Source organism: Fundulus heteroclitus, chromosome 20, assembly GCF_011125445.2.
Source record: "Fundulus heteroclitus isolate FHET01 chromosome 20, MU-UCD_Fhet_4.1, whole genome shotgun sequence".
Lineage (NCBI taxonomy): Eukaryota > Metazoa > Chordata > Actinopteri > Cyprinodontiformes > Fundulidae > Fundulus > Fundulus heteroclitus.
Genome location: NC_046380.1, coordinates 33641337 through 33668763, shown reverse-complemented (window position 1 = coordinate 33668763; position 27427 = coordinate 33641337). Strand labels below are relative to the sequence as shown.

The 27427-nt window shown below is 41.9% G+C and overlaps 1 protein-coding gene across 3 annotated transcripts in view; it reads right to left on the bottom strand.

The window, feature by feature from the left end:
- Positions 1–27106, bottom strand: part of slc25a26 (solute carrier family 25 member 26) — an 80103-nt gene extending 52997 nt beyond the window's left edge. For 2 of the 3 annotated variants that reach the window (XM_021316237.2, XM_012862237.3), the window contains exons 1-5: positions 26931–27106; positions 24447–24603; positions 22400–22518; positions 8965–9069; positions 6572–6619 (exon numbers count right to left, since the gene is read on the bottom strand). In XM_021316237.2, the coding sequence (XP_021171912.2) occupies positions 6572–6619; positions 8965–9069; positions 22400–22518; positions 24447–24603; positions 26931–26963 (462 nt within the window). In that variant the 5' untranslated portion in view covers positions 26964–27106. The remainder of the gene's footprint in view (positions 1–6571; positions 6620–8964; positions 9070–22399; positions 22519–24446; positions 24604–26930) is intronic. The other variant, XM_012862241.3, reaches the window with a different exon arrangement.
- Positions 27107–27427: the final 321 nt, after the last annotated feature.

Below are 27427 nucleotides of genomic sequence, written 5' to 3'. Positions count from 1 at the left end.
TGATGTTTCAGAAGTCTAATAGTGCAGAAAATCTGCTGAGTTCCTCTAAATTACTTTATGCAAATAAAAGGCAGTGTGTTTGCCGTGCAGTACTGTGGTTTTTAGTTGAATCATTACACATTCCTCTTTGTTTTCACAGTTGGTGTGACAGAAAGCATTGATTGAGCACTTTGCAGCTCCACAAACTAACTCCACAACACTGAAACAAAACAAGACTTACAGGGCTTTACCACATGCCACACACACACTCCACAGGTCGAGTCATGTCAAGGATCAAACCTATTGAGGTCAACGGGTTTTCTATTTGACTTCTGATTGATTAAAGAGTAAACAGATAAGATAGCACCAGTAGCTCCCTATAAACACTCACTCCCTCTTTTTAAATCAGCTCAGCCATCTGATTTTACAGGCATCATTTCCACTGCAACACAGGTGTAGATGATATACTTATTCTACGACTGTGTAGAATTTCTAATCAGAGAAAAGGGAAGATTATAAACATGCTAATGATAAAACCCACCTGCCCCTGTCAACTAATGAGATCTTGTCATTCCCAGGGGTCTCTAACGTAGGGCAATTGGACTAAAAAAGAGGACCAAGTCAGGGACTGCACCAGACACTTTAATAATCCATTGACTTTAGTCATCTTCGTCATTGCATCGTGTTACCTCTGCCTACTTTATTGCTTATTTGATGGTTGTTTGTATTTTAGATGTTGGTCGTTGTCACAGCATGTTGCGCCGTGGGTCCGTGACGATCGGCGTTTTAATGTGGCTGTGTGCAATTTGATTTTGACTCCGTTTATCTAAACCATGTGTCGTTCTTGTCTGATTTCACAATAAACAATTACTTTGCGTTTGTCTGGCACATAAATTCCCAAGAAAACATGACATTTGAGGCTGTAATGGGACAAATTGTGAAAAACAGCTAAAGTGGTCTGGAAACTTTTTGCAATGAAAGGCTTTTCCTTCCTCGTTGCTCTTTGTTGTACGGGAACGTAGAAACGCTGGCCTCAGGGTGCACAGAAACAGGATATTCACGGATGGGATGCTATTTCACCTTTCCTAACTGAACCGTCCTCAAAGACACCCGCGTTTGGAGCCTTTAGGAAAACAAGGCCTGCAGAGATGACTGCTGTGATCTGCTGCGTGACACACCTGTTTAGACGGTTTCCACCCCAGCATCCCGGCAGAGGAAGCGCACACAGGCTGCAGTTAAATCCAGATATTTACACACACATATATATATATATATACACATATATACACACACATATATATATATATATACACATATATACACACACACACACATATACATATATACACATATATACACACACACACACATATACATATATATATATATATATATATATATATATATATATATATATATATATATATATATATATATATATATATATATATATATATATATATATAAACAGACATTTGTGTCTGACTTTAAAATCCAACTAAACTTTTGCTGTTTTAGGTCAGTTACCATTAGCAATTTATTTTCTGTTTGCTAAACACTAGAATGATTAGCAAAGCAATTGTTTAGAGAGGTTTTCAAATTTCTAAGGTTACGTATATTTCCTCAGTGACACATTTTAAACTTTATTTCTTGAGTCAATCCTTTTGTTAACGCTTCCACAAGCTTCTCGTGACAGTCTGCCCTCTCGGATCTGCTGGAACCGAGTCCGGCTGAGAACAGGGATCGTAATCGCCATTTTGTAAATAATTCGGAAGCATAACTGTCCATTTGTGGCTAAACTTTTATATTCTGGCTGAAGTCTAGACATGTTGCGTCCCTACTAAAGAAAAACATCCCCACAACATGGTGCTGCCACCTCCATACTTTAAAGTGGTGATGGTGTTCTCAGCTTCCCCCTGTCCTTCCACAGCTAGGAACAATCATTATGACCAAAAACACCAATCTTAGTTTGATCAGACTGCAGGGAATGGCTCTAAAAATTATTTCTTCATGTTGCTTTTGTAGTAATGCTTTTATTTCCTCTCTTCCTGCCCATATCAGCACACAACTTATTTCACCGTGGATACTGACACTCCCTTACCAATCTCCGGCAGCATCTTCAATGTCTTTTTTCTTTCGCTCTGGGGTCGATGCAGACATTTTGCCCCAAAACTCGTTCCTCTCTAATAAAACCCGTCTTGTTCCTTAATGGTACAGTGGCTGAAAATACCTTTGGTGCATAAATCTGTTTGAACCGAAGAACGTGGCACCTTCAGGCATCTGGAAAACGGATGACTCAGGCTTGAGACCCACTCTTCCTGATATCTTGGCTAATTTCTTTTGGTTTTCCATGATGTCATGGAAGGGTGCCTGTCCATACAGTTTAGACTAATTTTATGTCAGAAGAGTAAAGAAAAATATGCTGTTTCTTTTTATACTATATTGTGTGACTAAACCCAGGTTCTTTTTTTTTTTTTAAAGCTATTATGGGGGGGAAAAACACTATGGGAATACAGAGAACAATTTTAATAATGAAGTGGTGGGCGGCTTGAACACCATAAACTAGTCATGGATGAGGCCAAAATCATAGCACGCTTCAAAGCAAGCCATCGAGATTCTGAAAAAAGGTTTGAACGTAAGCCTCAGCTGCAGGATTCTTTGTAGCTGCTGCTAAAAAACCTGAACTAACGTCAGTCCGCTGAAGCCTCCTAATGCAGGGAGCATACGACCGATGATCTAGGGCTTAAAGAGGAGATGAAAGTAGAATTAGCAGAGGTGTGGTGGGGAGGAGTCCTGGCAGGGAGGTGTTTCATAAACCATATTTTGTTTCTCAGGTTCCCAGGTTCCAGATGTTTGGGTGGAGAAGCGTTCAGGCTGATTCACAATATGGATTAAGAGATCTATGTGCACAAGGAGAACATATCCCAACACATGGATTTTGAATTTTACTCAGCCGGCGTCGCTTCAGGCACTGTCCGATGTTAAAAAGTTGAGAAAAGAAGGTCAGACTGAGCCTGAGATGCGTCCTATCAGTTTCACGTCCACGTCTTCGGATCAGTGAATTTCTTCCTAATACCCCGTCTCAGATTCATCACTCAAATACACAAATTGTAGGAGTTATTCTTAAATTTAAGAGCACCTGGCGGAGCTTCAGCTCAAAAAAATTGGGAGCTCTTCAATAAACCGCTGCACATAAATGCCGTCTTCCTGGATTATAACAGAGCAAAAGAAACTAGTGTGAGGAGTCTGAGATCAATAATAATCTTCTCATGCCACCTAGTGGCGAGAAGTGGTACAACTAAGCAGGAGAAGCCTGGGGAATCGAAGCAAATTGACAAACATCATATGACAATGAAAGATAATTAAGAGCCTTGATTAGAACTGGAATATTACCTGGTGTATTTCAAGACAATAAAAACAAATTAGCATCCAGACGACACTGGCAGCTTGCAGCGAAGCTAGGGGTGAAGATAAAAAAAAATAAAACAAGGTTCTGTCTTAAAAGTCCTGAGCAGAGTCTGGTTGGTGTTAATTTAATAGGTCCTTGTTTTCAGAGGAGAATAAAGTCATTTGGCACGGCACAAATTTATTCACCCCAATCTGAATCTCATTGATTTCATGCTCTATTCAGCTGGAACACAAAAGATGCCGACTCAGCAGAGAACTTGACAGTTTCTTTACAGGGAAGGGTGTACCGCAATGAAGATTAATGCGCTGCAAAAGCAAAAAGAGCTGAATGCCTATTAGTCAATAGTTTTTAATAAAACTTTGCACCTTCGATGCGGTGTGTTGTGCAAAATTAGCCACCACTGCTGCAAACCTGTCGAGGCCACGCAGGAAATGGGACGCCGCTGCAAGGACCAAAGACACTCAGAGTTCGCCTCTGAAGAAAGTCCACACTGCTGTGCAAAAGTATTGGCCCCCTTAAAGATTTTTTTTGTTTGCTATTTTTTTTTTTTTTGTCACATCTCAAGTGACAAGACTACTTCATTTGGTTGGCTGTTTTTTAGTCATTCAGATGGGAAGTCCTACTGCATCATCAACCCAATGCTTCAGAACTCGTGGTTGGGGCGATTTAGCCGGGTGGGCTCTCCGATAGTAAAATTAGTTTGGTGACAAAAAAAAACAAACAAACAAAAACAGAGGACCTCTAAAGGATGCAAATACGTCTTCACAGCACTGTAAGTGGATTCAAACACATCCTTCAGTAATGTGATCTTGTGCCCATCAGAAACGCTTCCTGAGGACTTTCTAATGAATACAAAGCACAGAAAAGTCCCCAATTAGCAGGACAGCGAGGAGGTGAGGCGCCATGGCAAAGCACACAAACAAACTTATCTTGACAGCGTCTCCAGGCCGGAGAAGGTAGACGTAGCCGACGGAGGAGGAGGAGGCGGCCCAGAGAAAATGAATTACCTTCCTGACACACGTCAAAGCCAATCACCGGCAAGGATCCTCCGCCCAAGATCCCCGCCGCCGCTGCCGTTGCGTTTCATCTGCCTGCGTTAGTATGCACACAGGCCGTGCGTCAGCCTCCAAATGTATTCATTTATTCAAAGCCCCTCCGAGAAATCATAGTGTCTTGTTGTCCTTTTTTTTTTTTTGTTGGTTTTTTTGTTTTTTCTTCGGCTGTCCAGATGGAATTTGCGTGAATAACATCAGTTTAGTGAGGCAGAAAATAAGTACAGGATAGCACAGCAGAGGGGACTGGATTACACCTTCGCACAACTCCCCCCACCTCACCAAAAAAAAACAACAAAAGGACAAGTGTCACCTTTGTATACTTCTTTCTCTGTCTCTCGTAGTTTCTTCTGCACTGATATTGAAAATTATTTTGATGGGGGGGGGGGGGGGGTCACAAATGTTTTAATATTATCATCTACGGCAGGTGATATCAAACCAAGCACCATAGCTCAAAGAGACACAAATACTTTTTTTTAATACCAAAAAAAACCCAAAAAAAACCCCTGCAAAAACATCAAGGGAGCGCAGCTCGGTTCTCATTTATCCTTCCCTTGTTTTGCATTCATAACAACTAATTGCATTAATATTTCAGATTCACCTCGAAAAGGAACCAAGCCCGTCTTCGACGAGTAATTGAGATGAAAGTGAGGTGGGGGGAAATGTGAATCGATATGTCCAGCCTCAATAAAGCCCAGGAGAAATTAAAATGACTTTAATCACAAGACTGGAAAGCCTTAATATCCATCCCAACAAAAAGAAAGGAAAAAAAAAAAAAAAATCACCAGGCAATTTTCACGGACTGAACGGTCGTTTTTTTACTAAATTGTTCTGAAATTAAAAAGCTTCAGTGTCGTGAATTATACAACTAATAAACTAACACGCAGACGTTTACGGTGCCTTGTAAAAGTGTTTATGTCAGTTTAAATTGTCCACCTTTTATCAGGTCACAACCTCAAACTTCAGTGTATTTTACAAGTCCAAGACAAAGTAGTGCATGACGGTGAAGGGAAAGCAGAAGAATGCATGGTTCACAAGTTTTTACAAGAAAAAAGAAATATGAAAAGCGTCATGCCTTTCTTTACAGCCCTCTTTTATTTAATACCCCTAAATAAAGTCCAGTCAAACAGATTGCTTTCCTTAATTAGTAACCTAATTAAGAAATGATCTCATTACAAATACAGCTGTTCAGTGAAGGCATCCGTCAACCTAACCTGACAGGGCAGACATAGAAAACATTAATCTGAGAGGCAATCAAGAGGCCTACGGTAACTCTGGAGGAGCTGCAGCAATCCCCAGCTCAGGTGGGAGACTCTGTTAGCAGGGAAACTACTAGCTGGGGGCAATTGTGGCAAGAAGAAAGCTAGAAGAAGACCTGTTCAAAGCGTGACATGTGACTGGCATGTTAGCATGTTGGAGAAGGTGCTCTGGTCAGATAAGGCCAAAACCTTTTTTTTATCCACGTGCAAAACAGAGTGTGAAGGAAAACTAGCAGTTCGTGTCACTCTAAAAACACAATCTCCACAGTGAAACATAGTGGTGGCAGCATCATGCTGTGAGGATGCTTTCATTCAGCAGGGACAGGGAAGATGGTCAGAGATGGATGAAGATAAATGCAGGACAACGCTAAGAAAAGCTGTTAGAGGCTGCGAACCCAAGACTGAAGCAGAGGTTCACCTTCCTGCAGGAAGACAACCTTAAACACACAGCCAGCGCTATGATGGGAGGGTTTAAAGGAAAATAAATCCATTTGCTCTAAATTCCCAGTCATAGTCGAGGCCTAAATCCGATTGGGAATCTGTGGTGAAACTTGAAAACTGACGTTCACAGATGTTCCTCATTCAAAATAGCTTGAGCTCTTTTGCAGAGAATAGAAACCTATTCCCATCTCAGGACGTGTTAAGCTGGTAGAAACACAGCCTAAATAGACCTGCAGCTGTAGTTCCAGCCAAAGGTCCGACAAAGTGTTGGCACAGAGGAGTACAAATGCACGGCAAAACGATTTGAGAAAAATGTTAAACTGTGTCATTTTCCTTCCACCCAGCTCTGCACCCCTCTACCCAGGCCTGTCACATAAATCCCAAAAGCACACATTAGGTAAACTAGAGCAGTAAGTAAAAGAGGGACTTACCTCTCTGAGAACTGTACTGCTGTATCCTCGGTAGAGACCTCGGAAGCCCTACGTGGAAAAATAAATAAATAAAATAAAAAAACATACTTCATGTGATACAGCATGCTTTGATCAAGATGCTACATTTTAGACACAGTGGTTTTCCCACAAATAACCCAAACAAGCAGACCAGTTTTTACAGAAGTAGACAAAATCTGTTGGTACGCGCCAAAGTCGCACAATAAATGTTTCATTTCTCTGGAAAAATGACTGGAATAAATTCAGCTGTCGAATGTCTACCTGCTTGCTTTTGGTATAGTTAAACCAACACAGTAGATCAACACCTGAACACACCACTGCACTGATGAATCATGGCGGTGGTGGCGGCCTCGTGCTGTGGGGATGATTGTCTACAGTAAACAAGTAAGATTGTGAAAATGAATGATTTGTTGTTTATTTTTTACAAATATAGGCCACTTCTGCCTAAAGCTCCTCACCAGCCATCCTCCCCATTTTAAAAGGGACAAAATGCCACTGGGTAACTGACATCTTTGTAGGAACCACACTAAACATGGACCAGAGAAAGCAGAGGTGAGAACTGCCTGATGCCCAGTCAGATCATTGATATGCATGATGAGGTAAAGACTACAAAAACAGCCCTGAGCAACTCCGCGTTCCCTGGGAAGACATCTGCCAATATTATTAACGTGTATAGAGTTCACGTGACTGTAGCCAAGCTCCCCGGATAGATCAGGGGAGAAAATGCATCCCAAGGCTGATCAGACGGATACTGTGGTTGATGGGAAAAGAGGAAACCCTCCAAAACCTTCAAAGCTGAACTCTAAGAGCGAAGCATGTCACTCTGTGTTGTATTTTCCTTTTTTTTTGTGTGTGTGTGTGTGTTTTCATATCTATAATCTCTTCTCTGGTCAAAGTGCTGTGGGTTTTGTTCACTCAGAGGAAGCTCCCCACATCCTGGAGGGAAACATACTGCCCACTGTCAGAAAGCTCAGCCTCAATCACGCCTCACCGTAAAGAACCGAACGTGTTCATATGGAAGCAGCTACAGGTGGAAATAGGATAAAAGCTTTTATTCATGCCATCTCCGTTTGCTTTCATGCGCTAAATCAGATTTTTTTGTTCAATGTGGGACTACCAATTAAGACTTTTTCAACAATATTTGTGTCAGAGGAGCGTTTTCTAGACTTAGTGTTAGGTTTAAAGGACAAGTTGCTGCTATTTGGATGAGACAGGAATAAACTGAAAAAAATTAAAATATCCAAGATACTCTCAGCCTAAAAATGACCTAAAATTCATTTGTTTTCATTTGACTCATGGATAGCAGTGTTTTTGTCTATTGGGATACCGAACAAATCCGCAAAGTAAACTCATTTTCTTCATTTGCCATGTTTCTTCTACTTTTCTTGAGCAATTTCTGCTCACAGCTGGCTCGACTACCTTCCCAGAGGAAGCCACAGTGGTCAAGGAGAGTGCTGAGTCTGCAGAACAGCTTAATTTTCACAACAGAAACAACAGAACAGATTGCAATTTTGACAAAAATCAATCTGCACAACCTTACCTGTAAGCACTTTTAATTACTCTGCTTTCAGTACTGTACAACCAGCAATGATCAGAATACAGAACTAGAAAAAAGCAACGTTGGTCATGGCTCTTTGCCTAAAAAGCTTGTCAACCCAAAAGTCTGGAGTAATGTGGAGTAACAAGCTTTATACTACTTGTTACTCCACATTACTCCAGACTTTTTGAATTGAGAAAGCTTCCTGGAGAGGAGGAGAAACGTCTTCAACTACAAAAAAACAAATCCAGTTGTTTTGTTTTTTACTTTTTTTGGAATGACCATGACCTGGATGACTGAGAATCTTTACCAGCAACTTGAATCTGACTTATTAAACAAAAAGTTCCCACCACATCCAAGAAAAACAGTGATAACTGTTCTGAATATACTCTGATCCATTAGCCAGGATGCCCTGCTCTGACTTGTGTCTTTCTGTTGAGATGGTTGATTAATCGATTATGTTCATTTTATGCAGCACCAGTTAAAAGCAAGTCCTCTCAAGACACTTTACAAGACAGACAGATCCACTTTAAATGCAGAAAAATAAGACGAGATCATTCCAACCATGGACAGATACAAATTCAAATACATACCGCCCAATTCAAACTAAACATGGCTATAATACCATCCGTTTCAGTGTATAATGGCATCAAATAAAAGTTATCTAATAAAATCAAGGTGATTGCATCTGGTCATTGCTTTTGAACCAAACCCTCCTCCTTTGAGCCCAACTCTTATTTTCGCCATGACTATGAGATTTGTGAGTACAACAGAAATGTTACAAATTAGAAGCACAAAAACAAAAAAGGGATTAAAATTTGTGTAGACTAGCAGATACCTCCTCTGTGAGTGTAGCCCGTAGCATGTTATAGGAGGACGATGAGGGAGAGGCTTGGGTTCTCTGTTTCACCACTTCTGTGGGCACCCGGATCAAACACGCCACCTGGAAGAGAAAATAAAAAACAGGGGGAAAAAAAAGGATTTATCCGTGCCTAAACAGTGCTGTTAATTTTTGTGTGACAAAAACAAAAACCCCTTATAGAGCTCCCTAGACCTGCACCGTATATCAATTCACAAGCCTCATTACAATATCAGTGTGTGCAATATCGCAATCACGGCAAAGAGGGGCATCTTAGTGGATGAGGCGTGAAACAAAGGGGTGAACACTGAGCTGCATAACATATTGAATTGCAATTGCCATCGCAATATCAGTATCACAAAGGATGGCTTGGAGTGAATATTGGCTAAGACAACATGCATAGTTATCATTATCGCAACAAAATAAGCATATCACGAAGAACTGCTGGGACTGCAATAAGGGTAATTATTTAAGTACCAGGCATTCAGACCGTGAACGCCTGTACTTGGTAATACTTGCTTAATGCAGCATAAAAAGCTTCACAAGGTAAATAGGAGCTAATTTCATTTCCCATTGGAATTAACTTACTTAATAAAGTACTTTTGAATTGAAGGTGGCCAAGTCATTAATCAACTGTAGCTACGTTGTTTCAATACCAAAACAGCAGAAAGCAGCCAGAAGTGACTTTTTACAAAGAAAATCTTTTTTTTTTTTTTTTTTTGGAAACATTAAATGTCATTTTTCTTCCAGTAGCTCTTGATCGCAAGCAATAATATTGGCATTGCGTGTTTTCTTGATATCATGCAGATGTAATGGGAAAGAACCCCAGGCACACTTTTAAGTGTACTCTACCAAGGTAGAGCGTCATTAGCTCCTCACGCATGTGTTGGACTCCGCAAGAAACCTGAAAACAAGTCTTCATTGGGCAAGATACTGAGCCAAAACGTATGGCTAAATCAATACAAAAATCTAAAATCGATCTTTCTTCCATGGACATGTCGGACCACAGACCTAACTCCTATAGAAAGCTTGTGGGCTGAGTTGAAGAGAAGAGAGTCTGAGAGAGGACACAGGACTCTGGAAGACCGAGGGAGGCGGTGCTCAGAAAATGACCAAAGTTCTGGATGCTGCAGTCTGTGAAATGTTACCGTAGATTAAATGCTGTTCTACTGGCAATTGGAGAGTGTACAATCTTTCCCCCACTAAATAAATGTGCTCAAATGAAAAGTTGGATTTTCCTGGGTAGTACTGTTGCCATGCAGCAAGAAGGTCCTGGGTTCGAGTCCTACCCCTGCCCTGGGTTCTCTCCGGGTACTCCGGCTTCCTCCGACAGTCCAAAAACATGACTGTTAGGTTAATTGGCCTCTCTAAAGTCTTCTTAGGTGTGAGTGTGTGTGAATGATTGTCTGTCCTGTCTGTCTCTGTGTTGCCCTGTGATAGACTGGCAACCTGTCCAGGGTGTACCCCTCCTCTCGCCCATTGGCAGCTGGAGATAGGCACCAGCAACCCCTTGCGACCCCACAAGGGATAGATGTGTTAGAAAATGGATGGATGGATGTAATAATGACACCTAGCGGTTAAAATCGGAACAACACAATGCCTTTCCGGAGACCCGCCATTTACTCCTCTTAATTTTTATTGTATTCTGTTCTATTTCTGGTCTGCTTCTCTTACTGGTTTCCATGTTTGCAGGCTGCTGCTCTTTTGCCAACATAAAATATCAAATGCTGCGCTTTGTGTTGGGAACCCTGGGAACTTTCATATGATTGGCTGAGGAACCAGGAAGTAAACAAGGACTACACTCTGAACCAAAGTAGTTCCGCACCGTACCTCTAGGTTTGAAAGCAGAAAAAAAGACATTGTTGATGGAGAGAGAGGACTGACTATTTATAGGGAATGTTACTTCCATCTCAGGTGACAAACAAGAATGATTTTGGTTGATTTTGTCTTAAAGGTATACTATGCAACAGGGGTTGATTTTCCAGCGAGGCTCCCCCCAGAGGGCAAAAGTAAAAGTGCACTGTCGTAAACATGCTCAGCTGTTCTTGTTTCTCCATCAAGCCAGGCGCGGTTGTTTTGAGTTTAGCAGACAGGCGAACGCAAGGAAAAGTGGAAAAAACGGCAGTACAAACAATGACTAACACAGTGAAAGTATGAACATCAGGGTTTTTTTTTTTTTTTTTTACCCAACATCAGGGTTTCCCGCAGCGCTATCTTGGCGAGGCGGCCGCCTCACCAAACTCACGCTACCGCCTCCCCAACATTCAAACAAAATAAATAAATAAATTAAAAAAATAAAATAAATAATAATAATAATAATAAAAAACTCGATATGCTTGCATGTTTATTTGACGTTAACACGCGGTTCTTTGTTGTTGCTTTCGCGCGTGCATATAGTGAATGGCAGGGCAAAAACACATGGAGTTCTCGCCATAAAGCGAGACAGACTCTCGCGGTCTTGCAGGAGACTTCTGAGCCTGTGAGTGCGGGCCGAGGGCTCCTGCAATTGCAAGTACGGTATTTCCCCCACAGACCACCAGGGCGGCTGAGAAAACCTTTGTTCGACCTGAAATGACTCATTTAATCATCCAAAACGGTATGGAACACATTCATTAACTGAAAAATGTTGCATAGTATGCCTTTAAATATGTTACGTATTGCTCATTTAAAGCATTTCAGACATTGTTACAGAGGGCGCCCATAAATGTGAATGGTGCTGTATTTTACCGCTTTGCTGCACATGATAAAACACTGCGAGGGCTTTTATCACATGGCACTTGACCATAATATGACCATAATATGAAACGAGGAAAGCGTTTACACCTAGCTGCCAGACTAACGATTGCTTTAGTTAGAGTGCAACTTGGCCGGTTAACAAACAGCTACAAACAGGCGACACGACGCAGGCTCAGCGGCTGGCGCTTCTGCAGAAGGTCATCAGGCCGGCCGTGTATCCGTGTCCAAAGAACATGCTCCTGTCAAACACGCTGATAGATTCAGACACGCGCTTGCACCTCAGTAGCCACGCGCTCTGCTCAAGTTCCAACCCATCCACCATATGTCAACAAAAATATGGACTGCCAACAGCTAGTGAAGATAGACATGAATATTTATGCCTCCTAAAGGCGGACAGGCAGGCGCAGCTGCCCACCTGGCGACTTGATTTCCCATTTATCCTGCATCGGAGTGGAAACACCAGCTAACAGCGAGCAATCTTGTAGCCCCCCCAAGAGACCCCAGAGTGGCGCAGATGCCCGTCGGTTGGTGCCACCCCCACACCAGTGAAGTCTGGTGAGGCGGGGGGGAGCGATGAGATGAAAAGCATCCTTTTCCCCTCTGTTGCTCCTTCTCGTTTAGTGGCACTGAGAAGGAAACATAAGGCTCTCTGGCCGTGAGGGAGCACGGGGTGCCCTGACAGCTGTTGGAGGATTCATTTTAGATAGGCATGTGTATTTTTTGGCATTTCTTCAGTCTGATGCCAAGGAAACCTTCAGAGGAGGAACATGGAGGCACATCAGGAATGTTAGGTTGAGATCACAGGCTTAAATACACAAAGCTGAACATGTAAATACTTTGCAACGATTGTGCAAAGCAGAAATAGGAGTTTGGCCAGGGCCCCCGCCGGGGGATGGGGCGCCCCTGGGGCCCAGGGCCGGATCCACTCCAGCGTAGCTAGCTGCCAGGGGAGTCCACGGGCTCGTCCCTGCAGCTCCCAGGGGCTTTGGCATTGTGGTTGTTGGGGGGGGTTTCCTTGGTGCCGTCTCTCCTCTTCCCTTGGGTGGGGGAAGCAGATTTCCTGTGTTGGCTTCTCTTGGGCACCTTTACTCTCAAAGTTCCTTTGGGCATGTGGGGTTTTGGTTCCCCTAGTGTCTGCCTTGGTGCTCAGGAGGGTAAGTCTTTGGCTCTTCACAACCACTACTGAGCATTTTCTCATGGATAAACCTTTCATACACAAGCGCACTATCACAAACACCTACAGGTGCTTGGATCCAGGTACTTACAGACTCACTTCCATACAGAAAACCCCTATTATTATCTTCAGCTGTCACTTTATACATGTCATATTAATTAATACTGTATATTCTTCAGTGATGGTACCAAGGTGTTACTTAATTGTACCTGTAATACTTTATCGGCTGGTTGTGCTATTCTTTTTACATCTCTCTTTGCAGGTGAAGAAGCAGACTGAGGATGTTGTATCATTCTCTCCATTTTCTGTCCTCTTTCTTTCACATTGTCCCCTTCTTTTTCTCTCTTGTACCTTCTTGTTTTAGTGTCAATTAAACATGAAATACTCCCCGCATAAATTATAGTAAAGCTTTTTGCATATATAAATCAAGCAGAGTACAATGCCGGAAGTGGTACGGCTCTGCTTGTGAAAGTAAAATCTGTTGGGCTCTTTTTGGCAATGAGAAAACAATTCTTATTGCCACACTGCCAGACAGGACACTTAAAAAAAGAAAAATAGGAGTTTGGCAACAACTATTGTAATCCTATTCTCAACTGTTGGCACTTTAAAAAGTATTCATACCCTTCGTATTTATTTTTATGCAATGGACAAAACCAAAGTGCAATGAAAGCAAAGAATACAGACATGAGATTAACCCTTGTGGCCGTAGTAGAGGCAGCATTATGCTATGGGAAAGCTGGTCATAGTTGACAGGAAGACGGATGAGGCTAAATACAGGGAAGGAAAAAAATCCTATTAGAGGCTGCAGTTGATAATGGGCAGGGCCCTAAACACATAGCACATAAATAATAATTAGCATCAGGAAGACCGAGGGACACGCCCGAATAGTCGAGGATAGTAGGGATAGTTGTGGAGAAGGTTTAAAGAAGGAGAGGTGACAATGACACCCTAAGGTTTGAACATCTAACGAAGCACTGTTCAATGAAAATGGGAAAGTATGGAACAACTGCAACCTACCAAGAGATAGCCCCATGGTAACGTCGGAGGAGCTGCAGGGGTCCACACCTCAGAATCAGCTGACATGGGGACTATAAGATGTGCACGCCACCACTCTGTCCTTTAACTGTCTTCATGTCACTCGCCCAGACTGACAGGAAGACAGTTATTACTGTAAGAAATCCTAAGGGAAAACAACCCTGAACATACAGCCAAAACTATGGCGGCCCAAATCCAGACCTGTATACAATTAAGAATCTGTGGTAAGACTTGTTCTCAGATGCCATCCATCTATTCTGTCTAACCTGAGCAATATTTAAGTCCCTACATGTGTAAAGCTGGTAGGAACAATGTACACATAACACTTTTCAGATCTATATTTCCTTCAACTTAACAATTATACATTACTTTTATTTACTCTACCTCACATGGGATCTCAATTGAAAACTTTAAGGTTTGTGAGTGTATTGTGACAAAAATGTAAAAAGAATGTAAGCAATATGAATCATTTTGCAAGGCATTGTAGTGGTGGCCTCCAAAGGATCAGTTTTTCTGCAAGGTGGCGGAAATTCTCGCTCGTGATCCAGTACAGTGAGCAGATGAACCTCCGTTTCTGTTCAATAAAGTGACTACAAATAGGCTGAAAGAGCCTCTATGAAGAGTTCTGGGCTGTTTCCTGTTAACTTATTTCATGAGCGCCAACATGGTCAAGGTGCAATTTAGGCATGGTGCAATACTGCCACCAAGTGGCAAAACATCCACCTGCACGGCTTCCTCAAGCTAAGATCCAAGTCTTAGGTCTCATTTGCCTCTTTTGTTTTGGTCAAGTTAGCATCTGTGAAAAGTTGTGCATCATGTTCCTCAAACCAATTCTCCAGGAAGGCACATAATAAGGCCAGTGCACAAAAAGAAAGTGGCTATGACAAGTAATTACTGATGTAATTGTCCATGGGACTTGGACATTAAATATGAGTAGCTCCTGTTTCTGGAGCAGGTAAGAAAGGAGAAGGCAGAAATTATTGCTAATGCATTAGAGAAACAGGCTGCAAAAAGATCAAGTTTGCAGTTGATGTTTTTTTGTTCACATAAAAATGATGAAAATGAAGCAAGGCATGTTTGTCTTTATTCATTCAGATCTCAAAATGTTCCTATGACTTGTCGATTTACTCATGATTCCACCAACAGTTTGTTAAATACTGTGGGCTGGAAGTGATTCAAATATTAGATAAAAAGGGATCATAATTAGAAATATAAACTGTGTTAAACATCTAAGCAATACAAACAAATAGATGCAAGTCCTGTACAAAATAATTTTTTTTTTCTTTTACTATCCAGTTGTTTCATTGCCTCATTAAGCAGTAGCCTCGTGAGACCATCCTGATCTCGCGAGCTTTCAAGGTTTCACTCGCAGATCAGTCTGGCTACTTTCCGTTAAAGAAAATTTGGAGCCGTTCACCAAACGAACGTCCAATCAGCGTTGGCTTTGAGGCGGGTTGAGGTGTGACGCAACGAGAAGCACGACAGTTCAGTCTAAAGAACATGGAGGCTTCAGCCGATGAAACTAGCGTTAGCGTGGCTATCGAGCAAGTTTTATCGGAATTACTGAGTATTTATTTGCTGAGCTAACGAGCCTTTACCTGCAGCAGCAAGAGTAGCATGGCTTGTGGTTGTGTTTTTGTCGTCGCTCGTAACAGAGTGACGAGGAATCTGATTGGTTTATTTGGCCCGTCTATCACCAACATAGGCCAATCAGCTAACCAGTATTTTCGCCCCTTCCCAAAATTACTTCAACGGAAGGTTTCCAGATGGATATGCGGAGCAAATCCATCTGGCGGAGTCAGGTAAATTAAGCAGTGCCCCATTCGTCATTCACCTTTTCCCATCAAAGTAAGCACACGCCGAGGCATAAAGGAGCAATAAGTAAGACATTTACTGTAAAATTAACCAAAATCATTCTCATTTGTCAGTAACATTCCCTATAAACAATCAATCCTCTCCATCAACAACATCTTAGTCACGTTTTTCTCCTTTCAAGCGTAGCGGTACGGTCGGAAACTACTTTGGTGCAGTGTGCAACAAAAGTGTGTTACTTCCTGGTTCCTGAGTCAATCATGTGAAAGTTCTCAGGGTTCCCAAAACAGAGGGCAGCATTTGGTATTTGATGTTGGCAAAAGAGCAGCAGCCTGCAAACATGGAAGTTAGTAAGAGAAGAGGACCGAAAATGGAAGAGAATACAACATCATATACCTGTGCTGTGGAAGTAAAAAATTCAGTGGGATTTCGCAGCTGCTACGGACCGTTGAGGAAACAGCAGGCTGTTGTGTATGGGTTGTTCCGATTTGAAACACTGTCATTATTGCTAATTGGTCCTTTAAGATGATTGGTCAGTACTGGACCAATCAAATGCACGGCTGCCTCTGGTTAATCAATCAAATGCACTAGCAACTGTTGAACTTTTTCAAATTATACTGCAGCTCTATCAGATGCTACTGTTCAAAAATAAATCATTAAATGTTCTTAATTAAATAAATAAAATATTTTATATAAACATAAACAGACCCAAATAATATTTCTTTTGGCTAAGCTGCAGAGGAAGTAAACAGCGGACCAGTTGCATTGACTGGAGCAGAGGTAACCCATTTATGATGTGCTGCAGTGACCAACGATGAAAAAAAGCACCATAAAGACATAGGCCCTTTTTATATAATATCATATTTTTACAATACTAACATTTCAGAAATTATCAATGCAATTATTTCCTAGATGTGTTAACTTTTTATTTTACTATACTCATTTAATAGAAAAAAACATTTTATAGTCATTTCTGACATTGTGGCATTGTTGGCAACTAATTCAGCATAGAAACACGAGAGAATGAAATAAATGCTGAAATAACTAAATGCTTCTAACATTCATTTGATAAATTAAAGTTTTATTATATATATTTCTATTTAATTAATCTATCAATAAAAAGGCACTATGAAATTCCCACACAAGCTTTTTTTCTTATAACTTTGAGATTGATTATTTTGGCATTTATGGGCCTCCGTAGTAACTTCCAGCAGCCGTCCATCTTTAACTTTGACCTGCTGAACTGCCGTCTAGAAGTCTGGTGCTCTCTGCTGCCGTTAATCCAAAGAACAGGTTTTATTTACCGGTGCTGGCAAACAACTAGTTAAGCAGGAGTCTGTCAATCATTGGCAAACCCCGGCAAGGAAAGGGAAATTAGCAGTCTCACAGCACATTATCAGCTCAACCGGTGAATCCGTCAACAGAATGAATTATTGCATTTCTCCGTCCCCCTTCTCCTTCGCTCCATCCCTCTTTAACTACTCGCACGCATCAGGACACAGTCAGTCAGGATCAGGATTGCCATCTGGCTCCCGATCGGAAACACACGCAAGCTGCGGCTGAGATGAGATTGAACTATTCCAATTAAGTCGCAATTAAAAGATTAATTCAAAACTCCTCAGGTCACACGTTTAACCCTTAAAACCTGCCAAAAATCCCTAAAAATGCACTGCAACACCCTGAGGACAAAAGTGATGAGGGAAGAGGAGGCCCAGGGGAGAGGAGGAAAAGCGTTGAAAAGAAAAAGGGATAATGCGAGGACATTGCAAGTCTTCAACTCTGAAATAACAGCAAATAAATCACAGAGCAAAGAGCTGCTCGAAGGCGATGCATGGATTATTTCCCGGTGCCGAGTAAAGTGGTTGCCACTTTGTTCCCCACCCTTAAAAAAAAAAAAAAAAAACTCCTCCTTTGTGCTCCCTCCTCCTCACTGTCCCCTATCTTGTCATGTCACACTGTATTTTGCTGAACATCCTCCCGCCGACATGCAGCGACGAAGGGAGGGGGTTGCAGATGCGAGAAAAGCCCGCTGCCTGGCCTTGACAAATGAGCTTTCAGGGCAGACGTCGAGCGAATGGGAATGAAGATAAATCTGATCTAATGGCTAGATAACAGCCTGCGAGAGCCTGACAGACGCCATCAGCTTACACATTCTTTATAGGAGCGTCCCACATCTGCAGCCGCAGGAGCACCAGGACACTTCTGGAAGGAGAATGGGGAGGGGGGGGGGCTTTCTCTCATTGTCTCGATCGCCACCACTTTCTTTCTGTCCAGGAGTTCTGACTATTCCTTTTGGTTAACCTTTCTTTCTTGCTGCTCTGTGCTGTGTAGAAGTTGTGCATTAAGTTCAATAATAAAAGGAGATCAGTTTGAGAGGCAGAGCAAGATAAGGGGTTTTCTTTCGGATTTTTAAAATTATGGAGTATGGATTTCAGGAGCAGGAACCCACAAAGTCTTGAAAATGGAAACTACAGAAAATAAATGCTAATTCTGCTTTCTGCACTTGCCTCAATGACATCACAACAAGCTGATTAGCAAGCACTAGTGAACAATAGCAGAAGGGGACCTTTTGGAAGATTTTGATGGAGGTCCTGAAGCAGAGTTGACCCAAAGATGTGGGCGGAGGCACGGTAGCTCTGCAGGAAACCTCGGATTCTGGAAGATTAATCTGTAAACAAAATTTTCCTGGAATAAATGTAAATGTATTGATTGACTAGAATTGACTTTGCAAAGTGCCTTGATATGACGTGTGGTGAATTAGCGCTGTATAAATAAAAATTAATTGAACTGAATACTGACCTGGGGCGCAACAATACACAAAAGTCTAAGTGTGGTTTGTTTTTGCCATGCTTCAATCAAGAGAAGAATGAATGTTTAGCTCAGCAGTGCAAAACGAGTGTCAACATTTTCGTATTTCAAAAAGTGGTCGGTATAACCCATCACATGTTCTGAATGTGTGCAGGTTTGAAACAACGCCGTGTCCATTCAGTACATGTGGACGCCAAACCAAAAAGCCTGTACAGGAGATTTACATTCACCGCTACCCCATTCATACTGACGTATGAAAATACTGTCCTTACAGGTTACCTACATCTAGAAATAAAAACAACATACGATCATCAGCAGTAACCTCAAAGCTAGGTTTAAAAATGCTAATCATTAAGATCCCTTTCCCTGGATCATACAATGACTTTACACCCACAGGTGTAGAGCAGTACTTAGCTAGGTCTTTTCTGAGTGACACCATTTATTAATCTTTAGTTGCTGTAACCTGCAATTTCATCTTAAAAGGGCTAAAGACAAATAAATTCATATAGTGAACAACTAGTAAAAATCTGTGTCCGTTTTCAACACCTACTTAATACATATAATCCTCCGGTTCTGCCGGAGGTTTTCCTTCCCGTTAATGGGGAGTTTTTCTTCCCACTGTCGCTTCATGCTTGCTCAGTATGAGGGATTACAGCAAAGCCATGTACAATGCAGACGACTCTCCCTGTGGCTCTACGCTTCTCCAGGAGTGAATGCTGCTTGTCATGACTTCGATGCAATCAACTGGTTTCCCTTATATAGGAAATTTTTGACCAATCTGTATAATCTGACCCAATCTGTATAATATGATTGAACTTGATTTTGTAAAGTGCCTTGAGATGACATGTTTCATGATTTGGTGTTATATAAATAAAATTGAATTGAATTGAATTGACATATAATCCAGAGGTCAATCAGCAAGAGGCAGGTAGAGCCTGGAAAAGGTTGCCAGTCCATCACAGGACATGCAAAATCGAGCGACCCATGAACCTAACATGGATGTTCCATGACGGTGAGAGAAACCAGGGGTAATGTAAAGCAAAGACAAGTTTTCAAAGATCTAGGTCGCGACTCATCGCAATTGAGCCCCAAAACAAATCAAAAACTTCCTCGTCAGTTATTAACCTGATTTGAATAATTTGAAATGTGTTTACAAATCATTAAAGCACCGGACCTGAGCAATTTAATTCAAGTTGAGCTCTGCCACTTTGCAAGACTTTAGGAAAAAAGAAAAAAGAAAACACATAACTTTTGATTAAAATTCTTTACAGGGCAGGATAATAAACGGCAGATATTGCATCACTGCGCAGGTGTTAAGGCTTGTTATTTAACTCAGGGCAACGCTGGGGCAGAGCCTTTCATGGATAAGCCTGCAGCTTAGACTCTCAAGTCGAAGTCCTTTGCCAGAATGCAGTGGGATAGCGCCCATGCTCTGTAGCTTCATGCCTTTGATGTGAATAAATCCAACCTTGAGGTTAAAGGCAGTGGCAACCTCTGCCTCACCTTTCACATGCATCTCAGCGATGACCCGGGCAGATAGAGGCTGGGAACTTTCATCAGCTGTTAACCGTTTCACTCATGACAAGCTGATCAGGATGATGTCTGAGAGGTTAAACCCAGAGAGTGGCATGTCGTTATCCTCTGAACATGGCACCGACTATGGAGTAAAAAATGCCACCATTTCACCTAATCCCTGTACTGACATAGATATTGTAAACACACACGTGTAGCCTCACCAAAATGCTTTTATTTAAACCAGAAAAGCAAAAACTATTCCGACTGTAATCGTCGACAAACTGACGATTGCAGGTGTTTTGGCTTTTTCTGACCAAGTCTGATTTCTGGTTCTCAGTTTTGACCGGTTCTGGTGTAAAACTAGAATATTAAGTTTTTGCTGGAGGTTCTTTGATAGAGGTAGTAGTAGTTGTGAATCCTACAGGTTGGTCCATCTATAGACCTAAAAATGACAGGAGGTCTTACTCTTGTTACATTTATTGAATAGCAAAAGAGAAGAAAACACATTTTTTTCTAAATTTTGGTACATCTGTAATTCTAATAATGCTATCTATCAATTTTTATTTGATTTTTATAAGTAGGCTTGATACTCAACCTGCTACATTTAGAAGAATTCAAAAGCTTACTGTGCAAAAGATCAAAGCTTTTGCCTTTCTGTTTTTTACAAAAGTACCGTAAATGAATACCAGCTCGGTAAAGAGTCGGATGATCTGCTAAGGTGAGAAAACTGAACAGCAGTGGGCAGCTACAGGTGAGGGAGGGCAAGCGCTACTCTACCCTCCATGCAGTCCTGGTTCCATCTACAACGCTATTTTCTATGGCCCCGTCAGAAACTGGTAATCTTTTCCCCTAATTTAAAATAAATAAAAATAACAATGGGGGCTTTCGCAGTCTATTAGAGTCCAATCTAAAAGGCGTAATATCCATGCTCCCAAGCAATTATCCACTTATGTCTCAGTCATTAACTGAAAAGAACAATTAAAAGAACAATTTACTGTTGTTGTGATTTGTTCCACAAGAAGCCAAACATGTGCATTACGAAAGTAGGCGTCTCTGTCATTGTTTTTAACAATCTGGACATCTAGTCCACGTCATACTTTCAATTTGTCGTTCTAAAAACCTGAACTTTTGTCACCAAAAAACTCAGCTTGCCTATAGATAGGAGGTGCAGAAACTCTAAGCTGTGCAACCTATCTCTGTAAAGGCGGACTACGCAGACAGGTATGCGCAGAGCTCAATTTTTATGACGGCAGAGTCACACTACAAACTGCTCGGCTGCAACAAGTCTTCACATCGAACCAGCTTCATACACTGAGCTGCTCCAAGCAGGCGGTCCGCTCTCTGTGCCGCACTGACAGGTGTGCGGTGGGAGCCTGCTGGAGAAGAGACGGCTCTAGTCGCTCTACTAGCAAACCAAACGTGCTACTAGCCTTTAACCCGCTTCGTCCAGCTGGCAGAAAGTGCGGGAAATGTAGCAATTTGTCACAATAAATGTAGGCAATAGGTACGCCCCGAGGGGGTACCCATTGCCGACTACGTGGGGGTCTTTAGTGTGGACAGGAACAAGTAGGGGAAACCATAAGAACAGCACGGCAGCCCGTTTATAAGTGGGTTTGAACTCGCAGCTTTTTCAAACCATGGCTCTCAAAGACTAAAGTGAACATCCCCCCGTTGGGAATCATTCCATATCATGAACATGCAAATCCTGCCTAAATTACATCTATTGAAAAGCTATGAATACTGAAGAACAAAACGGGCCGGGTTACAGCCCCCCCATCTCCATACCCCCCTTCATGCCAATCTGAATACCACGGCCCCCACGTATACGCCGGGGCTCGCTTCCAGCTACTGGGAGAGGACGGCCTGAGGAAAATTGCACCGCTCCTCGTGAGATTCAAGCCTAAATTCCCCAGACTAAATTGGCCGTGTGTCTTCTCTGGGAAAGTAGATGAGTCAATAGGCGGTAATGAGATCTTATTTACCCAGCTGGTGGGGAAAACACCGCAACAGTCCAGAGGAAGCCCCCTTTAACTTGCCCAGCTGGACCCTGGAGGCTCACAGCCAAAACCACTCCCCGTTCCCTAGCTCCCCCCCATCTTGAATAGAAGCCTGTGAGATTTAAAAGGCAGTAACATTAGCACGCATTGCCAGCGGTGTCCATCTGGGATATACAGCGGTGGGTGGGAAAACAAGCAGCAAGGAAGACGGAGGAGCGGCAGACAGCTTGTCTTGTAAAGATGGAAGCAAATAAAAACAACTTAAGACGACACAGGCGGAGAGAAACCCACCCCAGAGGAGACAAAAGAACGGACAAGGAGGGATGATAAGACTTACTATTTCTCCCAGGGAGGCGGCCAGCATGTGGCTGACGGGTGCTGCGTGTGGGGCCGCAAAAGCTGCGCTGGCGCCCAAAAGGGACTTGGCGCACTCGTAGGTGACAAAGAACGCGGCGGCTGAAACCAAGCAGAACCACAGTCATTTAGGGTGCATTAGTCAAGCAGCATACAGCAATTAATATTCCTCCCCGTCACTGACATGGGGTGGGGGGGGGGGGGGGTATTCAGCGAGGTGTAAGGGAGCGACTTGAATACTTTCACAGACCCACTGGCTCAATAAATCCATCCCATAGATGTAAAAAAAAAAGAAAAAAAAAAGAAAAAGGGAAAAGTCCAATATCCATTTTTCATGTCAGTCTCTGGTTGACAAACTCGAGGAAAGGGCCAGAGCTTAATCATATCAACTCATTAAACAGTGAATGTATTCAGTTGTTGCCTGAATGCCGTATTGATCCTCGGTTACCACTGCTTGTGCTCCCACTTTACAGCCACCTAATAAAGCTGCCATAATATATTGTCACTTGGAAGTATCTGTTGCTGTTGTAACTATAACTAAGGTTTACATGGAAGTGAAAGTGAAACAAGAGATTCGCTTTTAGCATTTTCAAATAAAAAGGAAAGTACTTGTTTAGAAACATTTTTTGAACTTTTTCCAATCCTTTACTCTTAAGACAATGCACATCAGAAGCTCTGGGTTAAGGTTCACCTCCATCCATATGGATGGAGGACTTTACTCTTTGCTTAAAAGGCAGTTTGATTTCCTTTTAAGCTGACCTAATGAAGTCGATCATTCCCCTTAAACCTTTCCCAAACACAAAATTGAGCAAATGTTGGGGGTGTCTTACATGACAGACCAGCACAAAGTGAGATGCCAAACAGGGTTTTTTAACATTTTTACAGATTAATAAAAAAGCAGAATCTCTCAAAGCTGGTTGAGCATTGAGTTTTAAGTCAAGTCAAGTTTATTTGTAAAGCTCATTTCAGCAGAAAGACAGTTCAAAGTGCATTAAAGTGTATCAAGTTAAAACATCAATACTCGTGAAATAGGTCGGTCAATGTTTCTGTTATTATGGCTCCAAAGCAACTCTAAACATGTGGGATTTTAGTCTTGATTTAAAGGAACTCGGCATTTCAGCTGATTTGGAGTTTTCTGGAAGTTTGTTCCAGATTTGTGGAGCATAGGAACTAAATGCTGCTTCTCCATGTTTGGTTCTGGTTCTGGGTATGCAGAGCAGACCAGAACCAGAAGATCTGAGTGGTATGGAAGGTTGAATCCATTTTTTCAGCCTGCCTGATTCTTTCATAGACTTTAACACCAAAGGCCTTTAAAAAAAATTGAAAACTAGAGATGCACCGATCCAGTTTTTTCCAATCCAATACCAAGGCTGAGATTATTGGCCAATACCAATCCGATACTACTGTTGAATGAATGAAGAGTATGCCTTGCCATGTGAGTGAAGGCATCACGCTTGACATAAACATTGTTAAAAACAAAAATGTTTCACGTGCTCTTTAGCATGGTGCTTTAGGAGGCACTTATCTAAGTTTGTGGTGTTGAATTTACCAGCTTTATCACAACCTCTCACAATTTTCACGTTGCAGATAAGGGGAGTGGGGAATTATTATTATTTTTATTGCATGTTGCAGTCAGACTATCAAGTTTGAAATGTTTCCAAATAGCAGACTTTGCTCGGTCCAGTGCACGCTCCATGGTGCTCTGTGCTTGCTGATCGCTAGCTGCTATGTGTGCTCTGCGTGATAACATAACCGGCGTTGCAAACATAGAAATGAAGCGAATAGATCGCTGTTACTGTATTGCTGTGTATGATATTAATAAAAAAAATTAAATGACGGGATCGGAAAGCTGGATCAGCATCAATCATCCGATACCTGATCCAGCTAACTAGTCAATATTGGAGTCAAAATACGCCCCAGGTATCGCATCTATTTAAAAAAACAATACAAACAGTGCAAAAATAGTTGAATAAAATACATTTTTGAACATGAGACACAAACAGATCTTGCATAAACATTGGATCTCTTACCGTTAGGGAAGGATCCTACAGCAGCAGACGGCACCCCAGCGTAGATGCCCCTGAAGCCTCCAGCTTTGTGAAAGCCCTGCTGGCTCTGCAGTCTGGTCTTAATGGTGTCCAATGGGAACAGTGTCAGATCCACAGACATCCCAGCACAGCCTCCTGCCTGCAGAGACAAACACCTTTTGAGATACGATGTTTTTAAAAGGAGCACACTGTGACATTTTTTTCTCTAGCGGAGCAAACACTAAATGCGTTAAACGCTTTACCGATCATGATCACGCTCATCCCGTCAACAGGTCAAGCAGCACTCGCATGCAACACTCTGGCTTTCATTTCTTCCGATTTTTCAAGGTAATTTGGAAATATAGTTTTACTGAAACATGAAAACCTATCAAATTCCTTGTTTATAATTTCACGGTTTTACCCCAAAAAAATAAAACAAAAAATGGTCCCAAACACCAGAGGCTGCAACCCAACACCACACCAGGTGTGTCTGACATAAAACAAAGGTAGAATAAGCGAGAATCCCCATCATGTTCACTGCTAAGTACGGTGGAAGACCCTTGATGATGTGGGCTTGTTTCGTTTCTCAAACACCGGTGGAAACCTTGCTAAAGTGTTCAGCAGCAGGAACTCTTTGGAATCCCAGGAGAATGAATAAAAAATGGTGGACTCTACAAGAAAGGTAAAACTGGTCGTCACTGGGTCTTTAAATAGGAGAATGATCCAAAACCTAATGATCAAATCAACTATTTCAATTGTATTTATTTAAACTGTCCCCATTCACAACACATGTAATCTTAAAGCACTTTACAAAGTCACTTGAGTCAAACCATACAAACCCAGCAGACTGCATCGAGTCATTGACTTGCAGCATTCACTCCACCTGAAAGAGCACGTAGCTCAACATAGAAGTGATTCAACAGACACAAAGGTCCACAAACAAATCTTCTTCCATGGCCATCTCAGTCCACATGTCTAAATCCATACCTAAAGCTACTGGACACTGATCTTCCTCCCATCAACTGCTGCTGCTTTTCGACCGGGTTCAGGGAGTCAGAGTGGGCCCCCGTCTTTCCACAGCCGTCAACGGGGTCGTCTATAGACTCTATACACACGACTGTGTCAGCAACCCTTCTGACATGGTGGTCATCGAGCGTGCTGATGATAGCTCCCTGATGGCGCTCGTATCTGGTCATGAGACGGCATATAGGGATGAGGTCGCCAGGCTTGTAGGGTGCCAATAACAACTTGGGCATCTCTAAAACCCAAGAGGTGACGCCAGGAGGAGGAAGTCTGGCCTGCAGCCTATCACCGTCAGTGGGGAATGTATGAAGAGGGCGGCCAGCTTTATGTTCCTGTGTGGGCACATGGATGCAGACCTCCGAAGGTAAAGTGTAAAGTGGGCCTGGCAACGTCACTTCTTTTTGAGGTTCCTCAAAGGGGTCAACCTGGAGCAGGGGCAGCAAACTACATTCCACCACTGCTTCGCTGAGAGCGGGTGGACTTGCTGTGTATCTGTGGGGTTCACAATACCTCGCTACTCTGGAGTAGGCCATGTGCAATTTTTACTTTTTTTTCCCAATTTATGATCTCACTAAATGCAATGCATTTTCGTCTGCACACAATTTTTTTTAAAAGAGTTTCTCTATGCGCCTCACATGGGTCCGTAGACCCTTTACATTTCAGGTTGGTACAGTGGCAGTACAGGGAAACATGTGAGGTAAGCCAAGGAAAAGCCAGCATGATCCAAGACTCTGATGATGTCTACACGCTGCAACCTGGAGAAGTGCTGCCTCACCAGTAATTGGGTTTTTGATAGAAAACAGTAATTTCTTATAATTTTATTTTTTTTTTCTCCTCTAAACAAACAGCAATGAAAGAGGAATTTATTTTAGGCTGTTGTGCCTTAAGTTAATAATAATAATAATAATGATAATAAGGATAATAATAATAATAATAAGGATGATAATAATAATAATAATAATAATAATAATAATAATAATAAATATTATATATAACATTCTTATATTATTATTATTATTATTATTATTATTATTATTATTATTATTATTATTATTATTAGCACAATATAAGCAGGGCTATCTATGAATTGTTGGCTAAAACGTGCAATTATACCATTAGGGAAAGTCTGTTTCTTTACTGCCAACATTACAATTTGCCCAGATAAGCTTGGGGCGATATGTTGGTCCCTTTTATTCTCACCATGTAGTGGAACTGCACAGTGAACGAGTTAAATATTCCAACACTTTTAGCTTCACAATAAAACTCGCTTTTTAAACCAACAACGAACACATTGTTGTGATAAAACAAATGCTTTACACAGTTCCATAATAGAATAAATGAAAAACGCTTGCTCCGTAAGATTGAGTGGCGTTCCTTTGCTGCAGGTTGTCTGTTGTTTAAACACGACTCATAGGAAATAAACAAAAAATAAATAAAACAAACAGCTTAAAAATATCGCCGTACCACCAGAGACGCGACGAACTCTCGTCTCTCCATGTTCCGTTCACTCGGTTCTCCTGACAGTCGACCTTTCCGTCAATTTACAACAACTACAGTGCATGCTTTTCATCTCACTGAAACCAAAACATGCCTGTCAAGGACGCCGCCATCTTGGCTCGAGATCACTTCCGCGTGATGAAAGTGACGCCGCACTTCTCCCGATGTCTGATGGGAAACTGTGTTTTTGTGGCCGAGGAATTCAAAGCAAAAGGACTTTCAGAAATTGTGTTTCAAGCGCATGCATGGTGCGAAAAACCTCAAACTCACCGTATTCAGCTCACAGGAGTTTAGAGATGCTGAGATGGAATAAATACGGAGTTGCTGCCCTCACGCTGAGCTTCAGGGTTTCTGTCAAGCTCCCTCTGAGTTCCACCTCTTAAAAGTTGTCCAAACATTTACCCAACAACATCTGATCAATATTCTTCATCAGATTCTCAGGATGCACCTGTCAGTGATATCTC